Here is a 13,939-nt window from a genome sequence, read left to right on the forward strand (position 1 = left end):
TGTATGAACTGATACAAAGTGAAGTGAATAGAACCAGGGAAACAACTTATAAAAATATTATAAAGAAAATCAATTTTGAAAGACTTAGGAACTCCGATACACAATAACCCATCACAATTCTAAAGGACTCAAGATGAAACATGTTATCCACATCCAGATTGAGAGTGCAGATGGATTGGATGGATTCAGAGTGCAGACTGAAGAATATTTTCTTTTCTTACATTCTTATTATTTTTTGGGGGGACATGACTAATGTGGGAATTTGTTTTGCATGCCTATACATTTTTGCAATGGGCTTTGTTTTTCTTGCCTTCTCAATGGGTAAGGAATGGGGAGGGGGGGAATTTGAAATTGAAAATACAACTGAATTAAAAAATAAAAAATAAAATGATAAAGGGTAGCTAGGCTCTGTGGACAAAATATATCTCAGAACAAGTTCTGTGTTAAAGTCAAAAGAAAATTTCTGGCTTTAGCCTGATCACCACAAAACTAAAGGCAATGTTAAAATGAGACCAAAAATCTTGGTTAATACTGAAAAAAAAGTCTTACACTTACAAATGGAAACTCATTTTATAATTATAAGTATTCTGCTTTAGTTAGTGGACATACTACTGTACTAACCTGCACAGTCTACAGTTCTGCCTGACTGGAAGTGATCATATGCCTTTCATTATGCTCTCTCTAATATCTAGCCTGGACCATTTGTACAGCCTGGGGATAGGGGGAAGATTTTAAACTCCAGACTCAGCAAGACAATTGCTACACTAGAATCATTAGGATCATAGGATTTAAGAGAACTCAGAGGTCCTCTAGTACTGGGGTTCTTTACCTTTTTTTTAAGGGCATGGACTTCTTTTCTGGAAGGATGGTGAAACCACTCCTCACAATGTTAAGATACACAGAATTATATAAGAAGCCAATTCTATTTAAATAGTTATAAAAATATTAGAAAATACATACAAGTTCACAGACCCGAGATTAAGAAACCCTCATTCAGTCCAAACTTTACAAAATCCCCATTTCTACCCATTTTGCAGGTGAGGAAGTTGAGGACTGGAAGACTGAGAGGATTTTCCCAAGGTCATAGAGGTAGTAAAAACCCAAGTCCTCTGATGCCACATCTAATGGTCAGTGTTCTAGGAGGACAATTCTTTGGATCCCCTTGTTCATCTGGGTCCAAGACAGAAAAACAGATTTTTTTTAGTCACAGTGTAAAATGCATCTTTTTCCTTAACTTCTCCAGAGCAAGTGATATTAGGTTTCTTGTTTTTTTACAAAGTAGAGACTGACTCTGAAAGCACCCAGAAGCTGGCAAGCAGAGGGTGCAATTTTATAAAATGAACAATAAAATCAATTTTGGAAATTGCATAGAGCTGAAATATGGTGAGTAACAATGTCAACCAAATGGATTTTCCTAACATGGTAGTCTGAAGGTGAATGTACTGTATCTCAATTGTCCTGGGCAGTCTAAAGTCAGCCAATATGGCTTTAGATGGCTTTTCAAACTACTTAACTTTAAAATGCAATTCTAGACAGAATATATATTTATCATGGGAAATTATTTTATGGGCATTTCATCTAGGAAGCCAACCAGGGCTTCTCAGGCTTACTTAATGCCCAAAGGAAAACTTTGAAAAACAATCTATTTAGCAACAACTCTATTCATCTATTCATGAATTCTTTTTGCCTCTTTTTCCCCAGGAGACCTCCTAACCTTTTCTGTGATGTCAGAAATAAAGGGCTGTGACTTTAGATAGGGAATAACTAGTTGTTGAGGATGAAAAAATTCAAATAAGGCTTTTGCATGCAAATAACCTTAGGACTAATAAAAAATGGAGACCAGCTCACATATGGTCATACTGTAGATGCTAGTCCGGAGCTCTCTGGTGTAGCATACATCATCCTCAACTTCCAAGTCTTTAAAAACCACACCACAACCACCATAACAACAATTACAACCACAGCAGCACCTTATGTGGATCTTGATATAACTGTACATGTATAGTACATGTTTTTGCATATCCCTCTTTACCCAGTAACAGTTTTTTGGAAGCCTGATGGGCTGTTTTTGTTTTTTTAGGGTTCCAATGGGGGTTAAATGAGTAGTTACTCTTCTCTTACAGATGGGAATGCACAGCAAGTTATAAACCCCCAAATCACCCAGTTATTAACCACTAAATTAGAAATGGAGCCAAGAGCTTTTACTATCTTCATCAGAAGTTCATTATATTACATGGGGGTAATACTTAATGAATGTTGGGCACATACTACACATTTATAGATAGTTAAATTTGAATGCTCATAAAATACATCCACAGCTCTCAGATCTAGGATAGGCTTGTGGAATAAGTGCAAAGAGCACGGAACTTGGGAATCAAATACCCTGAATCTAGTCTGGGATCTACTACTAATCAGTTAATGTGACAAGAGCCTCAGTTTATCAATTGGATAACATTTATTAAGTATTTACTACCCATAAAGCACTGTGCCAGCTCCAGATACAAAAAATTAACAGTGCCTAACTCCAAAGATTTTATCTTTCTCATCTATAAGTCTGGGGTCAACTCAGATAATCTCTAATATAATTGGATTTTGTGATTCCTCTTGGGTCCTACTCTTCTTGGGGGAAAAGACTAACCTTTTGCTTTACTATGTCTCATCAAGCACCTAATACGACCTCATAGATGCTCAAAACATACTTAGAGTAAAATATAAGGGATTCACTAAGAACAAAGTGGAGTTCATTGAATCCACAAACCCAATCCTATGTGGCATCATTTTTCAAAAGGAACCAAGGGTCTTAAGTAAATATAAAATGGAAAACAAAAACGAAACCTCAGAATAGATGTAGAGAGGAAGAAAATTTAAGGTCTTTTTTGTGCCTCAATCTCTTCATCTAAAAAACAAAGATAATTTCTGCATCTCAGATAACTTAGGAGTGATTGTCTGCACTGACACATTGCTGTTCAGCCTGGATTTATGGTTTACTCAGGGTGCATTTAAATAAGGACAAAAACAATAATGATAACTCTCATTTACACTGCATTTTTAAGTTTGCAAAGTATTTCCCAGACGATGAATCATCCTGATAAAATTTAAGATGATTCCATTAACACCTACAATATGATTTTAAAAAATAACCCCAGAAGAATTCACATACAACTTAAAAAAGAAAAAGTATCATAAAAAGCGAATAAATTTGGAAGCAGATAAAGGGGGTGGGGATGACCACTAAATATTCTTAATTATGTGACACTGTTGGGAGGCAGCAGGATGATAATGGGAAGCACTAGATAAAACTGAAGAAGGGGCCCCGAAAGTCCCTGCTCTATCATTTATTAGCAATTTGCGAAGTCATTTAATCACAGAACCTGTGTACTTACCTGTAAAATGGGGATAATCCTAACCCTACCTACAGGCTATGAGGATCAAATGAGATGAGTGTGAAAGCCCTCTGTGAAATGCTATACAAACGTAAATTATAAAATGTGCTTCTTGGGCTACTATTAAAATTAGTTTACATAACCTGAAACACACACCAATTCATTATCAGAGACAGTTCAGTCCATGCCTGGCAAGTAAAAACCCACCTGGGCCTAAGCATTTGCCACAGATAATTCACATGCATGTGATTATTCTAAGCACACAGACCATCACAGTAATTGCCACACATCTTTGTACACAGAGACTTGAAAATTCAGAGTCTTGCTGTAACATCAGCATATCTGGACATCAAGTCCCTTAGCCCTGAATCTGAAACGATGGCCATTAGGTGAAGAGGGCAAGAGGACAGGATGGAGGTAAGAAATGAAATCAGCGTTAGTTTAATCACGAGACAAGATATCTCATAATGTACTGGAGGAGAAAAGGATATGGGTTTTCAATTGGGTTGAGCAGTTGGGAAGATTTATTTGTAGAGATTGGCCTGCCTTGAGAAATAGGAAAGTACTGTCTGCAAACGGCTTTAAGAATTCTAGGTGTCTGGAGAAGGTCTTTATAGAGATGACCTCTGGAAAACAGAAATCCATCTCACTGAATGTTTTATTAATATTAATAATAGTGAGTCATTACCATTTTTGGCATGTGACCATAATAAGCAGTGTCAGAAATAATGACAAACCATTTTGCAAATGTTAAGGGTGATATAAATAATGTAACAATCACTGTAATATTATGGTCCATATCACACAACCCAATAACAGCACAGATAAAAGGGGAGATTAAAGTTTCGTATTAAAGTTTAGACCCTTGTAATTTCTATCCAATGTGTGGGTGGGTGGGAAAGCATAATGGTCTATGCATGTGTATACTGCTCAGACTAATCAGAAGCAATCCTGTGCCCAGAGCATGGAGCTCTGATGCTTTGGAAAGTACCCCTCCTACCACTGCTATTTATTTAATGAATACTCTTGGGCACTCTTTAAATTGAAAGATGGTTCATTAGATTGGTGCATCTGCCCTTCTCAGCAATCTGTTGTGTTTCTGGTGCAGGCAGAAAAAGCCACAGAAATATCATTTTTCAGGTGTGCTCTGGGTAGCTCAGCTTCTGGGGATTGCAAAGTCATAAAGACAGCCTAATTTCAGGAAAAACAATTTGCCTGAATCACTCAATTTCCTTTCCCCTCTCACTTCACCCTTAATATCTGTGGACGTGTCAGAGTGAGGAAGTTTGGTTTGTAATGCCAGTAGATGGCCATATCACCAACCAGAGTTTATGTACTATGTGTTAACTATACATATATATACGCATATATATATATATGTAAAAACCCAATCCGTCCCTCTGCCCCAAACATGTACATGCTTCTAAAGTAAGAAGACACCAATCACAAGTCTGGGATTTGATGGATTAAAACTGGAGAAACCTACATTTCTCAAAACCCAATTCTCAGAGGAGTCTGACTGCTGTGGTACCCAAAGAATGCAGGAGGCATCTACATGCATGTAGATGCCTGAAAATGAGCAGATACTGCCCACCACCCCACAACTCCGAGGCCTGGGATGTACTTCTTCCTCATTCTCCCCTAATAGAACCCTAGATTTCTTTCAAAGCTGGGCACATGTGTCACCTCTCATGCCAATCAATCTCTTCTGACCCCCACCCCTTCCCCAAGAAATTATTTTGTATGTATCTTGTTCATGTTGTATAACTCAATGGAGAGTAAGCCTCTTGGGGGCAGACACTTAAAAAACCCTGCAACTCCATAATCAGTAGAATGCCTGCCATACTTTACTTACTATGGAATGAATGACTGAATCAATGGTTTATGTCACATTCTTGATATGGCTGGTCAACCTTCAAAGCCTTTTCTCTTTTCCTAAGGAAGAAGCTAACTGAGGGAGCATAAGACATACACTGGCATTTTTCTCAGAAATCATAATGTTGGGAACAGGCAAGAAAAGCTGTATCAATTCCTATCTGTCTTACATTATCTTAAAAAACTTGCTTTGTCCAGCTAGGGCAGTGTCAAATGAAGACAAGTAATTGATGCTTCTGATGAGGAAGAATCTTCTCCCCCTCTCCCTCCCATCCCAGTCAGTTAGCAAGGATGTAGGAAAATGGAGAACATCTCATTCAGTGGTATTTTGGCTTGCCCAGAAATCTGGGGGGCAGGATGATAGGGAAGGATAGGTTTGGCAGAAACTCAATTTAGTTAAATCGATCTCTGAAAAATATTTGAGAGATTTAAGCTGTTTCAGGATAAGAGGTGCTACATAAATTATGATTACAATAATTACTTGTGCTAAAACTGTGTCTTTAATCTGTGAAACTCTAAGTACTGTGAAACTCCAAGTACTGTGCTCATTAATAGATGAGGAAGTGGGAGCTCGTGTGTGTGTGTGTGTGTGTGTGTGTGTGTGTAGAGACATACATACATGTAATTCTAAAGAATATCAAGTGTCTAGCTAGCATTTTAATGTTCATTCTAAACCCTGCAAATGTTTAATACTAACTCATTAAAGATACAGGAGTTCAGATTTTCATTAGGTTTTGCCACAGCTATAGTAAGATAATGTCTCACATCCAATTTCTCAAGAGGAGAACCATTTGTCAGGAGCATGCTTACCCCTTTTCAGACAACCAGGAAACCACTGTGACAACTCTATATATATACCAAGGCAGAAAACTCACCAGTGGAATTTGATGCAAAGAGAAGATGAGTTACAGAAACGCCAATTCTCAGAGTTGGAAAGGATCTCAGTGGCCATTTGATTCAACCCACAGCTGAAGAAAACCCCCTTCTGCATCATGCCTGACTTGTGGTGGATCATCCAGGGTTGGCTTGGGGACCTCGTGAGGGAGCAGCCATACCTTCCCATTGCATTTTTGTAGATCTCTATCCTGAAGTTTTTCTTTACATTAAGCCTGTCTCTTTACAACTTTCTCCCTTCATTTCTAGTTCCTCTCTGAGCCACGCACAACAAACATAATCCTTCACATAACTGCACACAGCTTTTACATCCCTAGTGAATCTTCCTTCCTTCTACACCAAACCCTCCTAGTTCCTTTGACTAATCCTTACATTGCATGATCTCAAGGCCCTTCACCATCCTGGATGCCATCCTCTAGACATCAACCAGCTTCCTAAGGTGTGGCAGACAAGATGCAATAGAGCACAAAAGTAGCTGACTTTCGAAAGGGACAGAAGCAAAATTTTAGAGGAGCTAGGAACAACTCCTTTAAATGGATTCCTGATTTCCCCAGCCCTAATATCCTTAGGTCACAATTTCCATAATGGCCACTGGAATCAATCTTTTTTTCTATCTGCACTCAGGAAAATAAAGAGCTGGCTTTTGAGAACTTAAAATCTCAGTAGACCCTGCCATGGTTTGATACACCAAGAAATGCTGGGTAGATGTTGATATTCTTCTCTGTTCCAGTCACCTGGGAGAGGCTTGTCTATGATGTGAAGTTGCCTGGCTGCACAATGTTCGCAATTGACCATTTTTACAGGGGAGAAATAATCACAAAGCTAGAAATTTTCCAGTTTCCTGCCCTCACAGAGGGGAAAAAGGGTTACTCCTTGGCCTTCTCAAACATCTATAGGAAAATCTAAGAAATCTGCTGGCATGCTCCTAGCGCCAAGGACACAAAAGCTGACAGCCGGTTAATGTGACTTCTCAAAGAGTGTTTTCTCAACTGCTAAAACCGGATGCAGTCAGGTTTATTTTAGCAACTGATCAATAGACCTACCAATAGGGCGAAGCTGTGTTCAGGCAGAATCCCGTACTGTTCAACAAGCCTCCCTCTGGTCACGCTGGGGAGCTCGGGAAGTCTCTCTCGAATCCAATCGATATTCACCACTTGCTGGGGGTCTGCAGCCACAGGCAGGGACTCAGAATCATACAGGATCAATGGGGGAAGATTGGGTTCTGGCATGAACCTAGGCAAAAGGAAGAGACCGCATAGGAATTGATCTGGGGATTCAATTTTCCTGAGAAATAATAACAACAAAAGGGAGATGAGAACACTGAGGCATGGTGGCATTACTCAGTGGAGAGATAGTGGGCCTCTACCCAGGCAGAACTGTTGCAAGCCCTGCCTCTGACACATCCTGGTAAGTCACTTAATCTCTTGTTGCTTCTGACAACTCTCTAAGGCACGAAGCTGCAGAAAAGGTGCTGGCCTGTGTTGACTGGTGAAGAGGAGTTTTCCCTCCAAGAAGTTTCCCATGCTAATGAATCCACAGGGCCAGGACAGTTCTCCATCCTACAGTAAGGACATTGCTGCATGTGTGTGACCACCATCAATGATCCCAGATCATCAAGTGTCCCTTTCTCCCAAGAACTCATCATCATCAATGTGTCTGTTGTTCTAAAGTCAAAATCTGCTACTAGCTTGGGTACAAAGAATGATGGGGTTTTGAGCTTATAAAATGTGGAAATTTTATGACTGGTTCAAGTGTTCCTGCCAGAAGATCCCCTACCTTAGGCATGCAGAATGTCCTTCTCACTGTCTCTCCCTCCCTCCCTCCCTCTGTGATAAACAGAAAAACTCTCTGTCATTTTCATTCTCTCTGTCTAACCATGCTAGTCAAACAGCTTATAAAAGCAAGGCTGATGCAGAACAGAGGGGCTCTAAAGTCAAAAATTAAAGGTTGAGGTAACCCATCACCTCCATGCCTGAAGGGTGCTGGGGATCTCAGTCAAAGAGAGGACTGCCTGCATTGGTGAGTGCTGGCTGATATTTCTCTGCTATTAACCTGAGAAGTCTTGATGGAATCCCCTAGGGAACAGAGAGTAGTGCCGCCATGCTTGGGGAGACACTGAAAGTAAACAGAGTAATGGGCAGCAACATCACAGAACAAAATGGTTCCGAGAAAGAAGGCAGCCCCAAGCCCAAAAGACTGCTGGGATTAGAATAGCCACATCTGCTGGCTTGCAAACAAAGAAGTGCTCCTTGGGGGCAAGGGCTTCTGGCCCTATCTATGTCCTTACCCTTCCTCTCCAGCCTAACCCTTGACTGCCACTCCACATAGTAAAAAGCAGACTGGTACTGGAAGCAGAGCCTCTGGGATCTAACCCTGGTCCTGATGGTATGTGATGCTGGGCAAGTCACCTGTGACTGCCCTGGGCCTTGGGCTTTTCATCTATAAAATCAGAAGGTTGGAAGAGATAGTTTCTGAAGTCTTTTCTAGCTCTATGACTCTGTGAAAACTAAGTTTACCCATGGATAACAGCAGTACCAACCTTCTGGCACATTTATAGAATCACAAATCAAGGACCAGAAATGACCTAACAAGACCACGCAGCTGAACTCCTTCATTTTACAGATGAAGAAACTGAGGCTCAGAAAAATTAAGAAGCTTGCCCAAAAATCACAAGAAGGAAGGGTATGAACACAGTTCTTCATCTGCTATGCAATAGGCAAAAACCTAGGGAAATCAACAGCTCAACCCCCAGTCATATTACACATGCCTTGTTATTGGGCTTTTCTGGACCCCATTCTAGACTCACTTGCATGGGTTTTTTAGCCCATTATTTCACAAATTAGCACATTTATATTGAAAAAGCTTGGAATGACATTAAGCTATCATGAGTGGGAGAAAAAAGGAACTCCACTGATCACATTCCTCCCTGTCCCTCAGAGAAGTTCTAATGTGTACACAAACCCACAGGAACCTGACAGCAAGAGTCCCAATCACTGTTAGATGATCACAGGGAAGCAGGTTTTTCATCAACTTGGACTACAATAAAATAATTCTCTTTTATGCTCCTGAGGTTACCCACTCAGTGACCTATGAGGCAGCTCTCAGTTGCTGCTGCCCAGACCTATGATTTCTCTGATTCAGGGAAAGAGCTGCCCTGCTGAGGAAGCTCCCTCTACCAGGGCACATCAGTAGCTCTGAGGGCTGCATGGGACCCTGAGAGGTTAAAACAAATGCCCAGGGGCACCGAGGCACTGTCGAGTGGACAAAGGGTTTGAAACCATGTTTTATGGGCTTTTGGTCTCTGAGGCCCAGCTCTCTGCTTTTCATCATGCCGTGGAACCCTTCTTAGTATACATAAGGCAGCCTTAAAGTCTTAGTGAAGTTTTAAGTTGCTGAGCCTTTAAACCATGTTAAGACTTTGGGGATACCCTGTATCTACTACGACTGGGAAAGAAGACTCTAACTAACGGCTCATCAGGAAGTCACTGCTTCTGGGCATGTCCAGTGCAACGGAACCAAATCCCCAATGGATCAGAGTATTAGGAGAGGAGAGAAGTTTCCTACCGGTAGTCTTGCCTTCCTTCTTTATCCCTCATTGACACAGTACACCTGGTACAAAAATAAAGAGGGCAGTCAACATTAAAGGGATGACTCTCTCTGGTGCCACCAGTTCCTCTCCAATGGCCAGTTCAGAATTCCATCTTTCTTCATTCCTAGCCCCCTGACCAAGGGCCAATCTTTATATAGCCTTCTTTTCAAAATGGGAAGTCAGACAAAGAATCGAGTGAGCTAAATAGAAAGTGTAAAAAAAAGTGAAGAGCAAGGCTGTTGGTCTATACGAGATGGAGGCCACAAAACCAGAGGAGTAAGCAAACAGTCTTTGAGGGCTAAGCAAGAGACTAGATGAGAAAAATAAAGCAGTGAAGGGGGACAAGGTACTGGATGGGGACGGAAACAAGGATTTATAAATCAGAAATACATAACAAGAAAAGAAAAAGAACAGGAGATCCTGCACACATTTAGGGTTAGGGACCATGAGGCCATGGGTATATTTTTAAGATCCATCTGATAGATAATCAAGAGGCACAGTAACCTGAAGCTTCTGATGCCAGGGAGGGGGAGCCTAGTCATGTTTCCCACTGGGCTTGGATTCCCAGCACAGATACTTGGGTTACTTTCATTTTGGTCAGACCCAAAAAGTGCACCCCCCTTCCCCCACTGACTCTCTCCCCCTCTAAAGACTTTCAACACAAACTCACCCAAGTTTCTCATCAAATGCTCGTGTTTCATTCAGAATTTTGCCTCCATTCTGAAGTTCTTCAATCTGTCTCTGAATTTCATAGTCTAAGAGAAACAAAATGATTTACTATCATGGGATCACACTAGAAATTCTCTGACTAACACCTTCCACTGCCAGTAAGGCAGTAATTAGAAAGAACCTTTAAAAAAAAAAAACTTAATTATACCCAAGTATCACAAGGAAGAGGATTACTGCACTAATTATTTCACGACATATGATGGGCTTCCCCCCAACTCTAGCCCAAAGGTAAGTCTTGGTTAACTTAAATCTGAATGTAATTTCCCAGACTTCCTTCTGATAACAGGTTTGGGCTTCTAACCAAGTCCCATTAAAAAAAATCTGAGCTTACATAAAAGCAACAGCATCGATTGGTGTCCATCTTTCTTCCTTACCTTGTCCTCCCTCGTGCAAGCTGCTGGCTAAAAAGGCAGTTGTAAGAGGGAGGAGGAAGAGGAAAAAATGAGGCGCTTAGATAGGGCCTGATGATTAAGAGCCCTGAGCTAGAGCCCACGGGTTATCTGACTCAGGAGTCTACACCTCTCAAATGTTGGCTCAGCCTTACTAAAAGTCTGCTCCATCTAATGTCCCTGTGCTGAGGAATGGTTCCCTTCCAGTTCCAAAATTTTGCAATGGCACCAATGGATGTTTCACAGAAGATTAGCCTAAGAAGATAGGTAAATGTCCCCTCACTTCTGCTCCTTGAAAACACATTAAAATAAAATAACATTTGATATGTATACAGCTCCTTAAAGTTTGCAAAATGTTTCACATACGTTATCTCATCTGAGCCTGAGAAAACTTCCATGAGGGGCATGCTGCAGTAGTATTTCAGAGGGATTCTACCTCTAGCATCCCTGGTATGGATCCGAGGCTGGGGAGATAAAATGACTTACTTGCCCATGGACAAATACAAAGTGAAATGTTGGATAAGAGATTTGAATCCAGGTTTGGATTTGTTTCATGATCAAAATAATTTTTTATACCCATAAAACAGCTCCGTGTCAGGTCGAGATTTGTAAAAGTACAGTGTTCTACAATGTGCTGGTATCAGGAGGGTCTGGGTTCAAATCTCACCTAACTGTAGGATGCCAATCGAGTCGCCTGATTTAGGTTTCCTCATCTGTAAAATATGGATAATAACAGCACCCACCTCATGGGGTTATGGTCAGGCTCACATGAGATCATGTATGGAAAGAGCCTGGCACACATTACAATGCTATATCATAAGCTGTCACTCGCCCCTATTTCCCACTGCTGGAGGAGCCTGGGTGAAGAGCCATTGTAGGTGCTTAATAAATGTCTGTTCACTGACTGACTGACTGATCCATAAATTCATGTCACCCTTTTTGGAATCGCCTTCATTTTTCTGCCAGATATAGTAAAGTCCTTGGAGTTCTCCAAGTTTACCCCTTCTGGGTAAAGGAGATTTTCTCCTTCATTTACTTTAAAGTTCCTTCTTTCAAGTTTTCATTCTGTTCTGAAAACTCGACCCTACCCACATCTCTTATTACTTTATAATCTGGATCTGCTCCACTGCCAGACTCTGACTTTGCAGACACACGTGCCGATCTCTGTCTGCCCTCACCCCCTACTCCTACTGTACCACCTCGATCATTTTGAAATGCTTTTCTCCGAACTCTTCCTCCAGGTCTGTTAAGTCTCTTTAAACATTTATAGCCCAGCACCACACACGGAATTCCAGGTCTGAATGAACTAGGAATTTATAGGAGGCCAACACTGTATTTTCTCTTTTGCTTCTAATGCTCTCTCTGGTACTACCCACAATTCTGTTGATTATTTTGGCTATGACAGCACATTTGAGGACTGAGGTCTCCAGGGACCAGACCAAAAGGATTCTGAATGCCCTTTCTTGAGCCTTAATTGCTGAGAATATCATCCTATAGCTCCAGTGGGGCCATTTCCCCTTGTCCTCACCCAGCCTGAATCTCAAGTGCCACTTTCCTGAACACAGATATGGTGACTGACCACTCCAGGTCCTTCTTCACTGTCTCCATTTATCAAAATAAACAAAAGAACAAGGGCCCAGGCACACAGTTCCCCCTGCACTCCCCCCTCTCCCCCCACCCCGCCCCGCACCACCCCAGTCTTTTCTCCTGTCTCAGGAGAGACAATGATGTCCCAAGGCAGAACTCAGGGCACTTCTTTAAGCTGCCCCAGGGCTCAGGAGAGGCACTGACCCAAATCAGGATGGACTGAAACCTTTGTACCACTTTGGAATTTGCAGGTGTTCATTTCTGACTGGCAAATAATAATGTGTATTTGGAACACTGTGTTACTTTAGTTATTATGCATTTATTATTCATCAGACCCCCACAATGAATCTACTTTTTCAACATCTCTTGTGTACATCCCTTTCTCCACTCACACAGCCACTACCCTAGTTGAGACTGTCTTTTACCTGGATTCTGCAGAAGCCTTCTGGCTTTATGACTGAGCTACAATGACCTAAGGGCTATTCCACGAAGGCCACCCTCTCTCTCCCATCCCCATCCATGCCTTTCCTCTCGGCTGTCCCTCATGCTTGGGACGCTCTCCTCTGTCACCTCTGCCTTAGGGTTTCCCTGGGAACCTTCAAGACTCAGCTCAAATCCCATGTTCTGCAGGAGGCCTTTCATGCCCCCTTCAAGATGATCTCCAGTCTACTCTGTATATCTCTTAATACACATCCAGTTATTTTTCATGCTTGTCTCTCCCATTAGAATGGCAGCTCCCTGAAGGCAGGGATCATGGTTTTGCCTTTCTCAGCAGTGCCTGACATATACACAGAAAGTGCTTAATGCATACCTGCTGACTGACTAAGCATGATTATTACCTGTTTTTTAAGGAGCCTGTGTTCTAAGGGAGAAGAAGCAAGAAACATCTTTTAGCCAAGTGAGCAAAAATAAAATAAAATAAAATCTGGCCAGCCCATGATGAATCTGCAAGGCAGTATACTTGGAAAACCATAAATTGAGGAGTAACATGACATTTACCTATTGCTTTGGCCAAGAATCTTATGCTATTGAGATTCTTCACTTCAGTCCTAACTCCCAACGGCTCCCCAGGATGATGCACAGATATGTTAGCGTCCACTCTCAATTGGCCCTCTGGAATGAGAAGGGAGACAAGACAAATCACCCTGGTCCAAAGAGGTGTGTGAAGTAATGGAAGTGGTCTGGCAACATGAACCATGTGCAACTTGCAAGTGGGTTTATATAAGACGTTCATCTGGGAGATGAAGAAGGAAGATGGTTTCTTAAAAACTCCTCTGTACCCTTGGGAACCAGAGCTCCCCTTTTCCATGCCACTGTTTATTGACAACTTTTAAAATAGGCATTTAGCTCTGGGTATCTTTCAGTAAATTTCCTCAGAGAGGTCAGAGTCAAGAAAGTTTACTCAAGGAGGAAGAGTCACAGGTTAGAAGCAGTATGTGCATGTGTGTGTGTGTGTGTGTGTGTGTGTGTGTGTGTGTGTGTGTGTGTGTGTG

The 13,939-nt window shown here is 41.5% G+C and overlaps 1 protein-coding gene across 7 annotated transcripts in view; it reads right to left on the reverse strand.

Annotated features, from left to right (window-relative positions):
- Window positions 1–13,939, reverse strand: part of GATB (glutamyl-tRNA amidotransferase subunit B) — a 153,958-nt gene that overhangs the window by 94,867 nt on the left and 45,152 nt on the right. For 6 of the 7 annotated variants that reach the window (XM_069105539.1, XM_069105533.1, XM_069105538.1 and 3 more), the window contains 4 exons: window positions 13,446–13,559; window positions 10,412–10,496; window positions 9,717–9,761; window positions 7,196–7,385 (listed from right to left, as the gene is read on the reverse strand). In XM_069105539.1, the coding sequence (XP_068961640.1) occupies window positions 7,196–7,385; window positions 9,717–9,761; window positions 10,412–10,496; window positions 13,446–13,559 (434 nt within the window). The remainder of the gene's footprint in view (window positions 1–7,195; window positions 7,386–9,716; window positions 9,762–10,411; window positions 10,497–13,445; window positions 13,560–13,939) is intronic. The other variant, XM_069105534.1, reaches the window with a different exon arrangement.

Source organism: Petaurus breviceps, unplaced genomic scaffold (genome assembly GCF_028583685.1).
Source record: "Petaurus breviceps papuanus isolate PSGF00001 unplaced genomic scaffold, PetGlider_PUasm1.0 76, whole genome shotgun sequence".
Classification (NCBI taxonomy): Eukaryota; Metazoa; Chordata; class Mammalia; order Diprotodontia; family Petauridae; genus Petaurus; species Petaurus breviceps.